The sequence below is a fragment of the Siphateles boraxobius genome, unplaced genomic scaffold (assembly GCF_051911475.1).
Source record: "Siphateles boraxobius isolate OS27281-9 unplaced genomic scaffold, OSU_SipBor_1 6, whole genome shotgun sequence".
In the NCBI taxonomy this organism is placed as follows: Eukaryota; Metazoa; Chordata; class Actinopteri; order Cypriniformes; family Leuciscidae; genus Siphateles; species Siphateles boraxobius.
Genome location: NW_027509186.1, coordinates 37,222,542 through 37,243,882, shown reverse-complemented (window position 1 = coordinate 37,243,882; position 21,341 = coordinate 37,222,542). Strand labels below are relative to the sequence as shown.

The window sequence follows — 21,341 nt, the reverse complement described above, 5'->3', positions numbered from 1 at the left end:
CCCAAAAAATGTCCTGGATACGCCACTGTTTAAATGGCGTACGACCCCACAGTACTTCATAGAGGCTTTGGACAGTGGTGTTTAGTAGAAAGCCTTGGTTAGGCAGTGGCGATAATATACCTCCACTGACAATCTGACGCAATGTGGCGTCCACATTTGGCATAAGTGATGGCTGGGGTTTGCTATAATGACCCACATCGGCAAAAGCTGTAACGAGACGAAACCCCCCGATTAGGTTTTTTGATAAGAAATGATGGTTTGACATATTCAACATCGACATCAATGTCTTCAGGCTTTCGCTCCTGTATCTGGCCCCTGGTCCCTGTAACTCTTCCCTTCCGTTGCGGTGGTTGGACAGGTCCTAGGTTTACCCTCGCCTGGAAGGGGCCAGCACCATTATAGCCCCCAAACTGCGGACTGAAGACCTCATCAAATTCCTTATGAATCTCATGAAATGACACCAGCAAAGATAATCCACAACGCGGCTCGTTTATGCGCATCGATAGTGTGAACTGATCTCACATGAACTCACTGGGCTGTTTGGGGAGAGAGTACGGTAAAGCTGCCACCACGCCAGTGTAAATATGATACGAGTCGCTGACACGAGAGACTGGTTTAGTCAAGCCTTTAATGGCGACAAACGTTTACACAACCACAACACAGGAAACCATCAGACCGTCATATTTATGACTTCAATCTGAACTGGGTTAATCAAACCTTATCATTCTCAACAAAAGTCTAACTTTTTGTTGACTGACTTTTGTCTAAAATTAAAGTTACCCAATAATAATAAAATAATACCCAATTATTAATTAATTTAATAATGCGATCATGCTCATAGATGGGAAAACAGTACTTTTGATTGTAAATGTTGCTTGATTTTATGATATTTGCTTGTATTGATCCTACGTCAGTTAATTATTAAAAAAGTATATACTTTTTTTTTTTTTTTTGGTCCCTACATCTTACAGGTAACAGAAACAGGATAGTGAGACGGGGGAGAGATAAATTACACTAAATTACTTTGGTGGAAACTAAATAGACATTCTCACTTAACAAATGTGAAAACACATGAATTTATCCATATTTTTCTAAATGTTCTCTTTTGAACTAAAAGCCTGAAAGAGAGTCGTTTTGTTTAGTCTTGTGACCACAGAAAAACAGGAGCAAACACGATTGAATAAGTATGTTATTTTATGTGAAACGACGATAAAGCATAATTTGATTTAATATGGTCTGGTTAGATCTTGTGGCCCGTTGGTGGGAATGTGAATGATAATTTCTGACTGGCATATAATGAACAAATCAAACGAATGCAAACAGGTAAAAGTGAAGCCACTACCAGACAGAGTCAGTCTAGATCAATGGAGTGCCTGGCTGTGTCCAAAACACACATGATTTCTCTCATGGTCTGTATTTTCTGGTGCTGTTTAGAGTCCAGCAGTTAAAAACTCTTTCCACCAACACGTATTAGACTTCTGATCTGCATAAACCTTCAGGTGTTTTTCAGAATTGATTTTGAAGTAAAGTTTTTGCCACACTGATCACAGATAAATGTTTTTGTTCATTAGATGGACCAAGACTAGATGTTTTATGTTTTATTCCTCATAATTGCATGTATCATCAAAGCAAAACATGGGAGGTACAATAAGTAAATTATATGAATACATCCAATTCAAGATAGACCTATTTACCACACGACCCATCCTGACAGATTTTGCAAACTAACCAGTAGGAAAGAAACAGATCATTATTTACATTGCAAGAGCAGTCCAGTGAGTGGTCCTGAGCAAAGGTCCTGAGCAAAAAGACATTTCTGCTGTCCATCCAAGAGATCCAGGCATTCTCTAGCTGACCCAACATATGTTACAGGACCTGCAAAGAAACGGAAAACTGCAGAGGACAAGGCAAAGGAGGAGATTTCAAGATACAAAGAGGAAGCCCCTCTGCCGCTTGGTGTTGTCAATCCACTGGACTGGTGGAAAGGGAATCAGAGTAAGTATCCTTTCTTGTCACACATGGCAAAGAAATAACTGTGTATCCTGGGGCGTGTGTTCTCAGAGAGAGTGTTCTTTAGGGGATATTATTACAGCTCACAGGAGTGCACTTACCCCAGAACATGTTGATCAGATTCTGTTCCTAAGCAAAAATATAAAGTCAAAATAGGCCTGCCATGGAATCAATGCTTTGGGCTCATATAAACGTTTAATGGACACATGCAAAAATCATTTGAGTTGTATTTATGTTTACATCACACGGACTATTTAATTTTATTAACGTTGTTTATAATATTTCACTTCATTGTTTACATGGACAGTACCTGAGCATCTGCACTTTATTTTCATTTTATATATATATATATATATATATAAGCTCAGCCACACACAAACCACAGTGAGTTAACTTAACTGTGCACTTTAATTTCATTTTAAATATCTAATGCACTTTATTTTAATGTTTTCAATATCAGTGTGTCCAGTGTTAAAAGTGCAAGTCTATTTTGTTATGGGAGCTAAAAAATAAATTGGAAAGGAAATTTGGTATTAAAGTTAATACAAAAAGGTGTCTTAATTTTTACATGATATAAAAATAAACATCATATACACAATTCACATTTCACAGATCATTGGTCTGCATTCAGATGTTGTCATTTCTGTAATACGATGTTTTCTATTCTACAATGTATTTCTATAATAAATAAACATATGACATATATGACATATCTTACATTTCGAGCAAAGTGGAGGCAAAATGACAAGTTTTACAACCATGTTTGCAAGCACAGACCATTTAGTTTAACAAGTCTTTTTATTATAGAATTAGCATCAAATAAACAATATATTTCTTATTCACATTGATTAAAAATTATTAAACGAAATGATTGAAAATTTAGTAAATAGGTGGTGATATGCAAGAATGTAAATAGCCATTGAACAAAAAAAGAAGAAATAGTATGGCGTGCTATTTCTTAGCTTCTGTTTCATAAACCCCTTTCACACAGCGCATTGATCCCGGGAAATTGCCAGGAAATTGCCAGAACGCCTTCTGTGTGGACGCAAACACGACCCGGGATCGATGCCGAGTTGGGGACCTAGAAGGGGCGTCACTAGGATTTTCATTTAAGGGGGGCTAAGCCCCCAATGAGGGTATGATTTTTTTTTAATTATAAAAGGAGGTAACATTTTAGTTTAGGATCTAATGTTCACTATAAACCAGTTCCATTACCATGCAAAGGCAGGGTTTTATAATCACTGTGGTCCCGAATGTGAGGAAGGGCAGATAGGGGGGTTCTGGGTTTCCCAGAGTAAATTTTGATATCTCTGATTGATTGTAGAATTTGATTTGGGGGCCCCCTCCCACTACGTGAAGTCACCTGTGGTTGACAATTATTGACACAAATGTCACGCAATAATGATACATTATAAATGAATACAGTGAGGTTATGTATTAAAATAAAAAAAAATAAAAAAAAAAAAATAGATGCCTACTTAAATAAAAAAGTTGAAACTTTTACTTTACTCTTTTACTAACTCTTTGAAACTTCTTAAAACAAACTGTCTCAAAACGTATATAAAATCAATTATTGGCAAAAAATAATGACAAAACTGAGAAATCAGAAACATAATAAGAACAAGGGTTCAACAATGACAATTATTGTTGAAAACTGTAAAAAAATATTATTATTATTTCTCTACTGTCTCAATACAGTGTAACTGTCCTCAAAATCTTTTTTATTATTATTATTGTAACAGACTTTGTTAGATTGTACATGACAGAATCCAACAAAGTCTGTTACTATAATACCTGTATTGTACTGGCGCTCGTTGTATGTGTGTATGCAATCTATTTTTCCCCTCGGGGCTTGCCGTAGATAGGAATTGGTCGTGCGCACTTGGTACTGGAGTGTCGCGGGTTTTTGGAGTTAGTGATCTGATGCAGGGCCGTCGGACTGGGGGTAAAACCAGTACTGATTACCAGGGCCCCAAGGGGAGAGAGGGCCCTTGAAAAGTCTGGAATATATTTTATTTGGAACATGGGGGCCCATCAGGACTGCCTATACATAGGGCCCGGGATCTTGTGCTATGCCCCTGATCTGATGTGTGGCATAATAAAGTGGAGAAGAGTTCAAACTGCTATGTTTATTATTTATTCAAACTGCTAACCTTACACCAAGAAGGTTAAGTTCCCCTGCGGCTATTTTCTCCAACTTAAACCGATACCGTGACTATGCGCAGTTGCGCACGAATTGTCTATGCACTCGCGAAGTGACTAGATTATGCGCATGACTTAAACGCTGGCAGACACAGCAGCAGTTGTTGGCAGGTATATTGATCATGAAATCAGAATTTTCTTGTCTTGAATTATTCATTCATATTCATGCATTCATTTACGTCACTTGTTTAAGTCATCTGAAAAAAAAAAAAATTTAAACTCGATTGGGGGGCCCCCTGGTGCCCCAAGCAGCCCGCTTAGTTCGCTTATGCCTCGGGCCGGCCCTGATAATGGATTTTTTGTCGCTGTGATCTTAAAGGTGCCACGGCATTCAAGACATCAGAGCAGGTGGAATTAAATCTGGAGAGAAGTAGTTCCGCGCTGATCTTCGGGTTAGCATAATTTCTAACTGGGGTGTAAATTGGACAGTTCATCACAATACGATATCGATTCGCTCAGCCAGCAATACGATATCTGTCGATACCTCAACACATTCTGTGATACAATTCAGGGATATATTGATAGATTTATCGATATTTAGATATTATGTGCCAAGTTTACACTCACAAATGCAACAAAAAAAATATAACATTTCATTTTGTTTGTGCATTTGAAGTAATATCAAACTGCAGCTGGGTTGTTTTGATTAAGTAATAAGAATCCAAAAACATACAGGTAACTTGCCGAATAAAAAGTTAATTGAAATTATGTATTGTATTGTATTTGTTTTAGCAAAAGCTAAACTGAGTTTCAGGGTTAAACAAAATGAAGTAATTGCTATGATACATTAAAAAAAAAACACTTGGTTAATCTCCTCAGCTGACATAGACGCCTGTCAAACTTTGTTGTTGTGATCACATCCAGCGAGCTTTTCCCTCACCACTGTAACATGCTGCTTTAGCAAGCTTCTGTGAAAAGTTTCAGCATTTATTTTCCTTTTACGTAAAAATCATCATTTAATGAATTAATTATAGAACACAATAGAATGTTAATTATCAATTAACATTTGGGAATAGTCACTTTGAGGCTAGAACTGTGATTGATTGCGTATTTCATCTGAAACTTACCAAGGCTGCTCTTTCCATTTTGTCTTCTAAACGACTCTCCAGTTCTTGGAATTCGATCTTACGGTTTGCTTGCTTCAGATTAAATGTAGTCCCATCAGAGGTTCCAATAGCAATTTGTATTGAATCTCTTATGTCAATAAGCATTTGGAGCACTTTCTTCTGGAATTCTAGGATTAGGGAAGTGAGAACATGAGTTAATTGGGTTGGGCAATAACCTCTATAGGTACTATGTGGTTTACTGCAGTTAACATAATTTTAACTTATAAATACCCATTACAGATCATGTATCCAAGCATATTCTTCATAGTCTGACAAATTATTAACTTAAAAAAATAAATTATACTGCCCAGCACTAACACAAATCACTATAAAAAGTCAGTAAAATTAAAAGTGACTACTTACTTACCTCTGATAGAGGAAAGTTTGATGCCTTCAATTTTGGTAGTTGAGGTCTGTTGGCACACTTCAGAGAAAGCAGGCTCTGATCTTTCCCTGTCCTCGTTGTTGTATGGCACACAATATATTTTTCCCTCACTCGACAGTTCTGCACTCATGGACCTTACTCTCTTCTTGTTGGATTTAAGTGGTGGGTGACTACTCGGATGCTGGCTCAAGCTTCTCTGTAAACCTCTTATAGTCTGGCTGTCCCTTTTGAGGGGGACATCAGTATCCCAACAAATGTCAAACGGGTTATGGTCTTAGAGTTAAAATGAAATTTAAGTTTAGACCCTTTCTAACAAAACAATACTTAACACCAAAGATAGTTTATTCTTCTACTTATCTATTATGGTATAAATACATAATTATAAATTCAGGTAGGTCGTCAATGGTATTTTTTAGTGAGAGGCTCACCTCTTACTGCCATTTCTGCATTTGTCACGGGAGGCTGATTTAGAGAGTCTCCTTTTGCTGTGTGGCTGGGTGTCTATGGATCTATCTGACAGACTCCAGTTGCTGTGTGACTCTGAAGAAATACTTCTCAAGTTGTGCGAGAGGGATTTACTTGGGCCTCTTCTCTGGCCATGTGAGAGGGACTCACTGGACTGATCTGTCCTGTGATTCTGTGAGCGGGACTCTATGGGGCTTCTCTGGCCGTGTGAGAGGGACTCACTAAACTGATCTCTCCTGTGATTCTGTGAGCGGGACTCTATGGGGCTTCTGTGGCCGTGTGAGAGGGACTCACTGGACTGATCTCTCCTGTGATTCTGTGAGCGGGACTCTATGGGGCTTCCCTGGCCGTGTGAAAGGGACTCACTGGACTGATCTCTCCTGTGATTCTGTGAGCGGGACTCTATGGGGCTTCTCTGGCTGTGTGAGAGGGACTCACTGGACTGATCTCTCCTGTGATTCTGTGAGAGGGACTCTATGGGGCTTTTCTGGCCGTGTGAGAGGGACTCACTGGACTGAACTCTCCTGTGATTCTGTGAGCGGGACTCTATGGGGCTTCTCTGGTCGTGTGAGAGGGACTCACTGGACTGATCTCTCCTGTGATTCTGTGAGCGGGACTCTATGGGGCTTCTATGGCCGTGTGAGAGGGACTCACTGGACTGATCTCTCCTGTGATTCTGTGAACGGGACTATATGGGGCTTCTCTGGCCGTGTGAGAGGGACTCACTGGACTGATCTCTCCTGTGATTCTGTGAGCAGGACTCTATGGGGCTTCTCTGGTCGTGTGAGAGGGACTCACTGGACTGATCTCTCCTGTGATTCTGTGAGCGGTACTCTATGGGGCTTCTCTGGTCGTGTGAGAGGGACTCACTGGACTGATCTCTCCTGTGATTCTGTGAGAGGGACTCTATGGGCCTTCTCTGGCCGTGTGAGAGGGACTCACTGGACTGATCTCTCCTGTGATTCTGTGAGAGGGACTCTATGGGGCTTCTCTGGCTGTGTGAGAGGGACTCACTGGACTGATCTCTCCTGTGATTCTGTGAGCGGGGCTCTATGGGGCTTCTCTGGCCGTGTGAGAGGGACTCACTGGATTGATCTCTCCTGTGATTCTGTGAGCGGGACTCTATGGGGCTTCTCTGGCCGTGTGAGAGGGACTCACTGGACTGATCTCTCCTATGATTCTGTGAAAGGGACTCTATGGGGCTTCTCTGGCCGTGTGAGAGGGACTCACTGGACTGGGTGGTGATGGAGGGGTGGTAATGGCGCAGTGGATAAGACATGCCTTTGGTGTGAGAGACCCGGGTTCGAATCCACTGTGAAACACCAATGTGTCCCTGAGCAAGACACTTAACCCCTAGTTGCTCCAGAGGCGTGCGACCTCTGAAATATAGCAATTGTAAGTCGCTTTGGATAAAAGCATCAGCTAAATGAATAAAAATGTAAATGTAATGTAAAATGGACTGATCTCTCCTGTGATTCTGTGAGCGGGACTCTATGGGGCTACTCTGGCCGTGTGAGAGGGACTCACTGGACTGATCTCTCCTGTGATTCTGTGAGTGGGACTCCATGGGGCTTCTCTGGTCGTGTGAGAGGGACTCACTGGACTGATCTCTCCTGTGATTCTGTGAGCGGGACTCTATGGGGCTTCTCTGGCCGTGTGAGAGGGACTCACTGGACTGATCTCTCTTGTGATTCTGTGAGCGGGACTCTATGGGGCTTCTCTGGCCGTGTGAGAGGGACTCACTGGACTGATCTCTCCTGTGATTCTGTGAGAGGGACTCTATGGGGCTTCTCTGGTCGTGTGAAAGGGACTCACTGGACTGATCTCTCCTGTGATTCTGTGAGAGGGACTCTATGGGGCTTCTCTGGCCGTGTGAGAGGGACTCACTGGACTGATCTCTCCTGTGATTCTGTGAGAGGGACTCTATGGGGCTTCTCTGGCCGTGTGAGAGGGACTCACTGGACTGATCTCTCTTGTGATTCTGTGAGCGGGACTCTATGGGGCTTCTCTGTCCGTGTGAGAGGGACTCACTGGACTGATCTCTCCTGTGATTCTGTGAGAGGGACTCTATGGGGCTTCTCTGGTCGTATGAGAGGGACTCACTGGACTGATCTCCCCTGTGATTCTGTGAGAGGGACTCTATGGGGCTTCTCTGGTCGTGTGAGAGGGACTCACTGGACTGATCTCTCCTGTGATTCTGTGAGAGGGACCCTATGGGGCTTCTCTGGCTGTGTGAGAGGGACTCAGAGGGATTCCTAGGGCTGCATATGGATGGTCTGCTTTGGTTTGGACAGATGCCAACAGTTTCTGCTAAAAAAGAATAGATGACAAAGACAAAATACTAAAAAACAGTATGTACCGAGCCGATCTTAAGGATCAATATCAGGGCTGATTAAATTTTAAAATTCCTAAGCCCAAACCCTTATTTTATATCAGCTATATTAAGTGACTCGGATCGGGGGCACAAAAAAATTGGATTGGGACATCCCTACTAAACTTCTACTTTGCACTAACTTTCATGGAACAAAATTTAAGTTTAGTGTTGAAATAAGACAAGATTTTGATTTAAGTTCAGCAGAAAAAAAGGGTTGAACAAACACCAACTAAAATTCACATTCTTCTGAACTTTCTTGGGTACATCAGGAAGCAAGAGATCATCTACGAGGAAAAAGGATATAGATACTTAATATCTCTGACCATAGGCTCCATTCAATTCATATTTATAAGCACCATTGGCAGACATAAACAATTGATCAATTTCATGTGAAAAATGTTTTTTACAACTATGTCAGATACCTGCGTGCTCACGTATTTGGGGCCCAGCAACAGCCACCATTTCAAATCCATTTACATTAGTTTCAGGAAGGTCATCTGCAATAATTTGCATTCAATATTTTTATTTTTAAAAGGTTTAGTCTTACACAAAAGGAAAACAACTAAAATCAAAACTCTTCTCATTTATCTTTATGGCTTTTTAAGTAGAAAATCAAAATACCAGAAGGTACACTGAACGCCATGAAGGTTTTATGGAAATTATTAAAAATGCACTGGCTGGTAACTTAAAAATAAAATGCAGGTGGGGAAACAGTTAATAATAAACTACCAACCCATTTGATAGTCAGGATAGCTCTTCTTCTTTGACTTCCTCTTTTCTGGGATCTTTAATGGTTCTTCCTCTGGGCAGCTCAATTCAGCAGTCGTTGTTAAAGCATAGTTTTCACATTCTTGTCTGTTATCTGAAAGACATTGTTTTGCACAGGTATAATGGAATTATTAATGTTACACCTACTCTGATAACAGCCTGTAAACCAGGGCTGGATATTCACACACAAATTAAAAAATAAAATAAAAAATAAACTGTAAACTATACAGGGAGTCAAGCATGTACGACATTTGGCTGCTATACTATTGAACGTTAAAATTAAATGATTTATATAAAAACACTTAAAGAACGCCAAAACAGTATTCATAATAAAATAGACAGAATCTGATACTTTTTGTTTCACATCAGAAGTAAAAAAACGTATTGAGATTTACTGGATGCATACACGCTACAAACTTTTGTTAATTCATCAACTGAAAACAGTATAGAATAAAAGATTAAAAGACCTAAATGTTATTGGGATTTAAGAGTTTATAGCCTACCAGTTCACAAAAAAGACAATAGATTATAAAATCGAGAAATTAAAATTTTTCTCAGCTGTAATGTAAACAAAATAATTACATACCTGACTGAAATTTTACTTTGATAAGAGGAAACTTCATCCATATATCTTCAGGCTCTTTGCAGGTTTTCATGGCTTTTTTCAATCCTTGAGCAGGCCAAAACACACAACCATTTTTAACCCAGCATGATGGTATGACTCCCTCCATCTCTCCATTGAATTCTCTCCATACAGCTCTGGCCCACATTGTACTTGTCTTCCACTATACATAAACAAACATAAAAACAATAACAGTTTAAAAGCTATGACATCTTGTGACAATTGTGCAGACGGTTAAATGGAAAAGGATACTGGTGAAATATTATTGCCATAACATTAAGTGCAAAACATATAGCACAAAACATTAGTAGGATTGGGGTTACCTATTACAAATAATACATTTGTCCAGTTTTGAAAACATGGATTTTAAGTTAGTCTCCAATCCAGAAACCACTTGTCTTCAGATTTCCTCCCCTCTTATTTTGTAAAAACCTTATCAATTTTGCGAGAGCACCATTTTATACCTGTCTTAAGCACAGACCACTTGTGATCTGATCTTAAATATGAATCACAATACCAGGTGTAAACGGTGTCAATATTTTTACAGGTGTACACACATATTTAAAGAATGAACACCTTCACAGTGGGATATCTGTGTTTCAGATGTGGTTTTTTGTTATATTACAACAAAAAATGAGTGACATCCCTTGAAACAGAACATTTATGTGAAACAAATTACCATGTCTTTAACACCTATTGCACATCCTTGGACAGTTCTTAATGTTTTTCACTGCCATGAAGTATTGGTATCAGAACAAATCCATTTCCATATGGAAGACAGACTTTCTTTCTCAGGTCTTTCAGTTCAATGAGCTTTCGTTTTCCAGGTCTTCTTTTATCCCTTAGAAGCGCAATGTTTATAAATTTGGAGTTGAATGGATTTTGTCAAAGAAACTGTCTAAATGGTCAAGGTTGTACACCTCACACACACACACTTTATCCATTGTCTTTTCCTTTACAAAGGCAAAACCATCTCCAACAAGAAAACAGGACTCCTTCTTTTTGGTGGACACAAATTTCTGCTGGAGTGCTGGTGTAGTGCATACTTTGGCATTATCCATTTCAGTTATCCTCTTGTAAAGTTGTGTAATGGTTTTTTTTTTTTTTTTGCATTCCTGATACCTTTCTTCAGCTTTTGCATATGGTTCCTGAATGAAAAAGCACTTATCTCATTTAGTGAAGTTCCAAAATTCCTAACATCTTCTGCTAAGTGAGTAAGAGAGTGAACATTGTAAGAAGGAAAGATGGACTGTATAGCTTAGTAGATGCTTTATAAAAATACATCAGTAGTTCTTCAGCATAGCAGTATATGCACTCCTAGTGTAGTCATCAGAGTCCAACAGTATGGACATGGCAACAGTCAATGTCAGTAAGTGGTGATAGAAGCTCTCAGGCAGCACTGCGCGAAGAGCAACAGGTCCAGTGCACAGTAAGAACTGTCGGAATTCAGTTGCTTTCCATCTGTCCAGAACAGCAAGAGACCGCGGCTGTCTGGCAAATTCCCTTGGCAATGTTCCATTGAGAGACTCAAGTTTGGATGAAATTTCACCAATTTCACCAAAGTTTACACTCTCTTGGACCCTGTTTGAGGAAATTCAGTAAGCGTCTAACCACCCCTAGGCAGACAAGATGCATGTAGTCTAAGTCAAATGACTGTATGCATGGAGAGCCTACATCTACGAGGGGTGAGTGTCCACTTTGGTGAGAAGAGTAGGACTTCCTGTTGAATTCCTCTTCTGTTCTTGATGAAACATTCTCTTGTGATTAGTGATTAAACAAAACCCTTTGTTTCACATATTGTCCTTTAATAGTGCATCGCTCGCAACTATTGTATCCAGCGTGTCCATTTATGCATTTTAAGAAGGCTCTTGCTGGAGCATCACAAATAAAAGCATTAACGTTCACATTTAAGGTTTCATCTTTGAAAGCAATTCCATCTTGTTGGAGCCTAGTAAGCTCTTCAAGAAATTCTGACATTAAATCACTCACAGAATTGGGTTTTTCATTGCCACAAAATACAGCTACAATAAAAGGCTGAAACCTTTTGACACTGCAAAGGATTGGCCAAATCTGGACATTTGATGACTTGAACAATGGCAAACCGGCTATGTTAAAATTCAGGAGTACATGATTTTCTCTGGAGAAGTCATCAGGGTATTGTGAACATATTTTCCAAATTCCTGACTCAAGACCAAAATACAGATATTGTCCACCACATAATTCCTGTTCTTCTACTTGGCGAGGAGTTCCTAACAGTGTTCTTGCATCTTTAGGCAGCCGATTTCCATGTTTTCTTAACACAGAGAGGAGCTCATCAACAGTTGTTCGTGTTGCTTTACTCTGAACAGCCCATTTAGCCAAATCACTCCTCAAATCACTTATTTCATCTGAGGTGTCGGTTTCAGTACCAGGATCCCTTTCACTGTAACTATCATACGGCTGGCCGTCATGATCATAAGCAAGATCATCGATGTCTGCAGCACTCACTGCACCATTTTCTCTCTGAAAGCTGTTACTGATTGCACCCAGGTCAGACCCAGAAGCAAAAGAAGAAGGATCCTCCTCTGTGTGCTAGATAGCGCTATTGCATGCAATTCAGCATTCTGCCTCCTACATTTTTTATGGTACGCCATCTATGAAAAAAGTATGTATTTTTACTGTCATAACAGAAGGGAAAGACAAAGGTAAAATGTGTTTAGGTAACAGTCTGTCAGAACAAGAATTATTTTCAGTATGATTCTGCAAGTTATAGTTTAATGAGTGTATTAGTATTTATATTATTATAATAACATTAGAAAAAAAGTTACATTTTAATCTAACAGTTTATTGTTAGTATGTTAATATATTCATAATTTAATTTTACTATATGCATTGTAATTTTATGTAATAATATGCTATATAGCTCACCACAGGTATAATATTTATTCCAGTCGGACAAAACAGCTGTTTCATATTTGTGAGTTGTTTTAATTTATTAAATCCTTGTTCAAGAAAAATGGCCTACATTGGTCTCTAATTTGTTAATGCTACCATCTCATCAATAATCAGAACTATTCATGCAGGAGGAGATCAACATTTGAAATTTTATTGTAGCACGTCAAACTTTTTTTTATGTCCCGCCCAGTGTTAATTTTGACAGCAAGTTTTGATTTAGTTTTAGTCATAGTCTTTAGACTAAAAGGCCATTTAGTTTTAGTTATCTGAATTGTTTTAGTCGATGAAATACAATTAGATTTTAGTCAACTAAATTTACTGAAGATTTAGTCGACTAAAATCGTATTATATTTTGTCGACTAAAACTAAAACAATTCAGATGGCTAAAATATAATGGGTTTAGTTCAATTGTAATTCATTCATTTAGAATTTCTCTAAAATGTCCAAACCCACAGGCCTATACTCCCGGAGAAAACATCTTTAACCTGTTAATATGAATGATTTTAAAGTTTGAACATGCAATACAGATACAGATTTAACTACTGTAAAAAATATCTTAAAATTAAATAAAACCACTTTTTCTAAAGTAGAATAGTCTTTTCAATGAATGATGCATTCTTTATAACTAGCCTACTTGCATACATCATTCTTTATTCTTTCAAGCAGCAGACATTTATTTGTATGAATTAAATATAATGAATCCTTATTAAAGCTATTAACGTACAGTGAATGCTTTTCTCTTTTTCTTTTGTTGCTTAAAGCTATGGTATACGATTTCAAAGATTGTTCATAGTAATATCCTCGTTTAGATGCTGGTTATGGTTATATAGTACAATCCTAAGAATATGAATAGAAATAATAATGAAAAAAAATCCATTCACTCTATTGGCTGTACAGCCGCAGAGTAGTTGACCAATGTAAGCTGTCCGGCCGGACATATGTTGCGCAATGCGCATGCGCGGTCAACACAAAATGAACGAATCACTCTCGGAGACAACTTGGTAGTCTCGAGTCATATTAAAGATTCGTTCAAAATGAACGAATCGTTCATGAACGACACATCACTGGAGTTAGCTCGTTAAGCGCAAGAGGCTCTCATCATGTGTCACTTTCACTTTCCCTTTATTTTTTCATATGCTGAATGTGGAAAAAAATGATTGGTTCTTTCCAGGCGGTACCTCATGATGAATATATAAGCGAAGACCCCAGGCATCACCAGAAGCCGGTATGTATGATATGGTTTTTTAATTAGGATAATCTATAATATTTCATACATTAGCAGAGCTTGGTAGACAGATAATAAAAGACGATATACGACGGATCATTAATTAATAATTACAAGTTATTTGTTTGTTTAGGGTTTATCAATAGAAATAATCCTAGTCATATGCAATTTGTGACATTTTTAAAAGGAGTTTTATAAAAAAGTTGATTTACTGAGTGACTATGCGCACAGACAGTAGGGGTTCTTTAGAATGCAATGTAAAATAATATAAAATAAAAAGTTCCGTTTCAAGTTCACATAGCTTATGTTTTATAGTTGAGTTGTCAAGTTGTGTTGAAAAAAGTCAGTTCAAGAACTCTGCCATCAGTGTTGGGGGGAGGGGGTATTAAAACAAGTATTTCACTATAAATTCAGTAACTTCTTTTTGAATTTGGCAGATCTGATGTCCCTCCCACAACAATTCACCAATAAATACTGGGAATATTCACATCATCCTACAAGAGAAGGACAAACAGCTGAAATCTCTGTTCATTAAAGAGGAGATTGAAGACATGAGTGATCCAGAACCATCCAGAATAAAACATGAAGATAGCAAGGAACAAATAGGTTGGTGTCCATTCTTCATTGTTGACTGCTTTAGTAGCTGTGAAATAAACAGCAGTATATGGATGATAGCCTACATGATACTACATGAAGTGCTCCACACGGCTCTGGGGGGTTAATAAAGGCCTTCTGAAAGTGAAGTGATGCGTTCATGTAAGAAAATTATCCATATTTAAAACTTTTTCGACTAAAATAACTAGCTTCCGGCAGACAGTCTATGCAAGTCGACTTACGCTAAAAGATTAACACTTGACGATGTAAGGAGTAGTGTAAGCTGTGACGCCTCTCAAACAAACAAACAGGGCTGGGCAAAAAACTCAAGCTCCTCCAACATTTCTCTTTAAATATGGTTGTTTTAGACAAACAACCACTCAAATTTGTCACTGTTGTTTTGTTTTGCTCTATCCTCTGCTCTTCCGCGTTCGTCATTACGTTGTTGCCTCAGGTCAAGTGTTACTCTTTCACCGTAAATCGATGCGTACAGCCGTCTGTCGGAAGCTAGTTTTTTTAGTCGATAAAGTTTTAAATATGGATATGTTTCTTACACAAACGCATCGCTTCGCTTCAGAAGGCCTTTATTAACGCTCCAGAGCCGTGTGGAGCACTTTAATCATGGATGGATGCGCTTTGATGAACAGATTGCCATTATAAAGCTTGGAAGAGCCAGGACATTTTTTTATATATCTCCGATTGTATTCGTCTGAAAGAAGAGAGTCATATACACCTAGGGTGGCTTGAGGGTGAGTAAATCATGGGGTAATTTTAATTTTTGGATGAACTATCCTTTTGCAGATCTGTGATATTGGATACTAACAGTTACCTGGGAGTTTTCCAGAAAGCAAGGTTATCTTACCGTCAAAGATACCCTGAACTCTCGGTTGATTAACCCAAATCTTGCTTACTCGAAGTATGCTGGTTATAAAATGTGACGAATTGACGAGTGACCATAAAACGGACGCTAAGAGAAAAAAAGAAAATTTTTGAAAAACATCTGAATGCAGATCAATGTTGTGGAATGCGAATTGTATATGAGGTGTATTTTTATATCATGTAAAAATTAAGAGACCACTGCAAAATTAGCAGTTTCCCCGGATGTATAATATATATCTTACAGTCTTACAGTGGTTTCACTCTTATCTGTCAGATAGATGTTTTACTGTACAGTTAGGACAATATTCATCCTCCAATAAGCAGCTTGGTTGTGGTGTCCCTCAGGGATCAATCCTTGGGCCTGTGTTATTTTCTTTATATTTGCTCCCTCTGGCTGCTATTTTTAAAAAACATGGTGTCTCGTTTCATTTTTACGCCGACGATACCCAACTTTACCTTCCCTTGCAACGCAATAATGAATCTTCTCTTCAGCCGCTGTTAGATTGCCTGAATGATCTTAAGTCATGGCTGTCAAACAATTTTCTACACTTAAATGAAAACAAATCGGAGTTTATGTTGTTCGGCCCCAATGAAAACTGTGTTTTTAACTTTGATCTTGGCCCTCTTACCCCGTACAAAACAAAGTGTGCCAGGAATCTGGGCTTCCTATTTGACACTAGTTTAAAATTTGATAAACAGATTTGTGCTGTTGTTAAGTCATGCTTTTATCAACTGCGCCTTCTCAGTAAAGTAAAGTCCATTCTATCAAGAAGTAATTTAGAAATAGCTATTCATGCGTTCGTTACTTCTAGGCTTGACTACTGTAATTCTTTGTATTATGGCATTTCTCAGGCATCAATCTCCCGTCTGCAGATGGTTCAAAACGCAGCTGCTCGACTGCTTGAAGGGAAGCGTAAGTTTGATCACATAACTCCTATTTTAATGTCTCTGCACTGGCTTCCGGTTAAGTATAGGATAGAGTTCAAAATTTTATTATTCGTCTACAAAGCTTTTAACAATCTAGCACCGCAATACCTAACTGATCTCTTGGTACCGTATACCCCTTCTAGAAACCTGAGATCCATTGACCATGGCCTTCTAACTGTCCCTAAAGTAAAACTAAAAAAACGTGGTGACCGCGCCTTTGCCGCTGCTGGACCGAGGCTGTGGAACAGCCTTCCTCTGTCTATTAGGCATGCTCCATCTATCTCCACTTTTAAAACTCAGCTTAAGACTTATTTGTTCTCTTTGGCTTTTAACACTATATAGCTACCTTCTGTTTGAAAATGAATGTTTATTGATTACCTATTTTTGTTTGTATTCATAAATGCTAGGTCTGTGTGTCTTTTATTCTGTGTAAAGCACTTTGGTCAACCTTGGTTGTGTCGTAAATGTGCTCTATAAATAAATGATTGATTGATTGATTGATATATATATATATATATATATATATATATATATATATATATATATATATATATATATATATATATATATATATATATATATATGTGTGTGTGTTTAATTGAACATTTTTTTATTAATCTTACAAATTATTGGCAACATTTCTTCCTAATTTCAAATAAAAATATTGAAATTGAGCATTTATTTGCAGAAAATGACAACTACTCAAAATAAGGAAAGATATGCCATGTGTTCAGACCTCGAAAATGCAAAGAAAACATTTTTAAAAATCGCAATAGTTAGGTCTATGTATTAACTTGGGAAGAGTTCAGACTTTAAGACACTCCTGGTGAAAAAAAAAAGCAGCTTGGCTTTATTTAATGGCTGATGACCCTCCATCTTCCTCTTGATCACATTCCTGAGGTTTTCAGTGGGGTTCAGGTCTGAGATTGTGATGGCTATGACAGGGTCTATCTGGTTGTCCTCAATCTACACTTTCATTGGCCTGGCTGTGTGGATTGGAGAATTTACCCTTGGGAAAAAACAATCCATAAGGCCCAGTTCTTCTGTCAGAACAAGCAATCGTGTCTGAGCGTTTGATGTTCATGTGTATTTTTACATCCGAATGCGCATGGCGCAGCACACGCGCAGTGTTGTTGCCTACATTTAACCGGTTGATAGAAAAGTATTCTAAAATTCTAAATAATTAGTAATAAGGTCTTATATTTTGAAGTGCCCACGATAACAATTCTCGATCACTTTCTGTTCTGATTAGAACTTACGTTATTCCTCTTTTTCCAACGCAAATGCTCTACACTACAATAGGTGGCGCAAATACGCCTAAAAGCGGGTTACAAACTATCAGAAAACGTAAAAGAAGAATATCTTCCTGAGAGAAGAAAAAACACGAGAAATCCAAGAGCAAACAATTGAAATCTGTGTGCCAAACTATGATAAAGATTGAGTTTATTAAAGAGGAGATAGAAGACATGAGTGTACCAGAACCATCCAGAATAAAACATGAAGATACTGAGGAACAAATAGGTGGGTGTTTATTCTTGTTTATTGACTACAAAATGTTCATTTATCAGATTGGGTGGATGTGAAATAATGAGTTGATAAAAGATACAAAAATGCAACTAAATTATGTATAGCATTGTTGCAGTTGCACAGTAAGCTAGAATATTATTAATAAATGCTGGATTGCTTGTGTTGCTAAATTGCATGCAATTAATTTTAAAACGTACTGTGATGACGGAGAAAATGTTGCATTACTGTTACTAATTATAAACCTAGATCAGATTATGTTATGTTAGCCACTTGACAAAATAGAGTTTTTCTCTGAGTCATGGTAAAAACATGATACTTGTGGAAAATCAAGCAAACAAGCAAAAAACAAGCCAACAGTGTTGAGCTATATAACAAGATTCGTTTTCGCTCTATAAATGTATCCAAATAGTTGTTCCCTTAATTGTCTAATAAAATATTATATTATAGCACATTTGGTGTTTCCATGGTTTCTACAAAGTAAAACCGGAAAACCAGTGGCGTCAGCTGATGGGTTATCCAAAACGTGAAGCGAATCTTTTCCAAGTTCGTAAAAAAATTCTATTTGAATCCCATTTCCTGCATTTACAGACATTTAGGGAAAATGGTGATACAAAAATCTAGGAAATAATTTGATTATAATGATAAATTCTGCCAAAAAGAATAGTATATAGGCTATGAGAAAAAGATGTCTGTCTTTATTGTTGAAGGGGCCGATCGCCAAGACTTCAGAGAATAATTTTACAAAGTAAAAAATAATGTGAGACTCTATTTCCACTGTAATGTAGAAACAACATAAAGACAGAATATTTATATATTTTTAAATATTCTTATGAAGGCCAGTATCACTGATATTAATATAGCTACTGATGTCTCAATGGAAAATTAATCCGTTCTTTAGTCAAGAACAGTGAGTTATTTCCTCTGTTCCCTTTGTTCTTTGGTTAATTTTACTGACAGAGAGAATGAGTGTCTGCTGTCACTTTTAAGATCTGCCGCTGCTGACAGGATCTCACGTACGCGTCTCATTCTCTCACTACTCTTTACTTTCATTTAAGATTTTAAAGGGGGGCATTATACTTCTACTGGTATTCCTGAGCTGAGCCAAATGATCCGCTTCGCTTCCCTAAAAAGAGCCGGAATTCCCATAATGAGGAAACAGCCGATCAGACACGTGGGTTTATTGTCAGAATTTATTCTGTCAATTCCGTTTCCATCCCTCATTATTTACCTTCACTCTTTTTCACACAAGTCAAAAACCACCTCATGCGAGTGTAAAAAGTTTTTTGCAAATTAAGGGTTTTTGTTTCTATATTTTGGTTTCCTTCTCTCGTTTCTGATCCGATACTTCAAAATGCGCTGTTGTGGCAAACATTTCTATCAAACCATCATCACTGCGTAAGAGACACTCTGAATCAAATTGTCATTTTTTAGCTATTTATTCTTGCAAGAAGGCCCAGTCACCAGAAGTTACGCTGTAGAGAGAGTGAGACGACACCAGGAAGAGCTGCGCTGCCTTTATACTGATTTCAAGCTCTTCATAGAAGCAGGGCTTTTTTCTGCCACATTCCTTAGATAAAGGACCCACGGCTGCTAGCCCCGATTATTACTAACTGACCTCGGAGGGCAGAGGTTCCTACCCAGCCTTTTCCGAAGTGTCTCGCTCCTGTATTTCTGATGCACAAACATATATCTCCCATCCCAGTCACATTAGAAACATGTGACTCACATTACTTTGTAATATCTACTGCAGATCAATGAAAACCAAATTTTTCCATTACAACTTTTAATCATAATCTTCTAGGCTTTAACAGTTGTCAAACACATTTTTGATCATATTAAATAGAATGACAGAACTTAACTTTGGCGCATTAAATGTCTGATACTTGATCTCTGTTGTTTTCTGCTATTGAATCAGGGTTCACTTAAACTGATTCTAATTTTGTTTATTTTAGATCGGATGGAAATGAAAGAGGAAAGACAAGAACTGGAGGAATTTAAGGAGGAACATCATGACTTTAAAATTCAAGAAACAAAAGCCAAAAACCTGCACACCTGCACTCAGTGTGGAAAGAGTTTCAGTCAAAAAGGAAACCTTAAGACACACATGAGAATTCACACTGGAGAGAAACCGTATCCATGCACTCAGTGTGAGAAGAGTTTTTCTCAATCATCAACTCTCCATAAACATCTGCTCCGTCACTCTGGAGAAAAAACATTTAACTGTGATCAGTGTGGTAAAGGTTTTAATTCACCATCAGATCTAAAACGACACATGATAGTTCATTCAGATGAGAGGCCTTATGTGTGTTCTCTCTGTGGAAAGAGATTTTCCAGGCTGGAAAATTGTAAACATCACCAGAAAACACATGATGAAGTGAGAGATCATGTGTGTTGTGACTGTGGGAAGAGCTTTACTAGAGCTGATCAACTGAGACAGCACCAGAGAATTCATGCTGGAGAGAAGCCGCACCAGTGTACTGAGTGTGAGAAGAGTTTTGCTCAAGCATCAACTCTCAGTGATCATCTGTGTAATCATTCTAAAGAAAAAAAATTTAACTGTGATAAGTGTGGTAAAGATTTTAATTCATCATCAAATCTAAAAAAACACCTGATAGCTCATTCAGATGAGAAGCCTTATGTGTGTTCTCTCTGTGGAAAGAGTTTTTCAAGGCTGGAAAATTGTAAATATCACCAGAAAACACACAATGTCGTGAGAGATCATGTGTGTTGTGACTGTGGGAAGAACTTTACTAGAGCTGAATATCTGAAACGGCACCAAAGAATTCATACTGGAGAAAGACCTTACAAGTGTTCATATTGTGACAAGAGTTTCACTCAGTTGGAACACCTGAAAGTACACGAGCGAGTTCATACTGGAGAGAAGCCGTACTACTGTACTGAGTGTGAGAAGAGTTTTAGACATTTATCAAGCCTTTACAATCATAAGAACATTTGTTGCAAGTGAGCAACAATTGTTTTCATGTCAAATACTTCAAGTAAACTGTGTGAGATAAAAACAAAATGTCTTAATTTAAGATTACTTACTAAGATTACTGTACTCAGTGTGGAGAGAGATTTAGACTTTCACTTAGTTTTCTCAGGCACATGAAGAAATATAATAAATAACATTTAATTTTCATGTCAAATACTGTCAAATAAGTAAATGTTGTGAGTAGAACAAAATATGGATTGCTCCCAAAGAACATTTTCTAGTTTGACTTGTGAAGTTGGTGAAATGCTAAGATAACTGGAAATGCTTGTTTATGTTGTGTTCTGATTTTGATATTGCAGTTATAGGAAATAAATAAACCAACAAAAATTGT

General features: G+C 38.0%; 1 protein-coding gene across 1 annotated transcript in view; it reads left to right on the top strand.

Annotated features, from left to right (window-relative positions):
• The window catches only part of LOC143716529 (uncharacterized), a 204,952-nt gene extending 183,611 nt beyond the window's left edge, over positions 1 to 21,341 (top strand). The window contains exon 6 of the mRNA XM_077209081.1: positions 19,971 to 21,341. Coding sequence (XP_077065196.1) covers positions 19,971 to 20,983 — 1,013 coding nt within the window. The 3' untranslated portion in view covers positions 20,984 to 21,341. The remainder of the gene's footprint in view (positions 1 to 19,970) is intronic.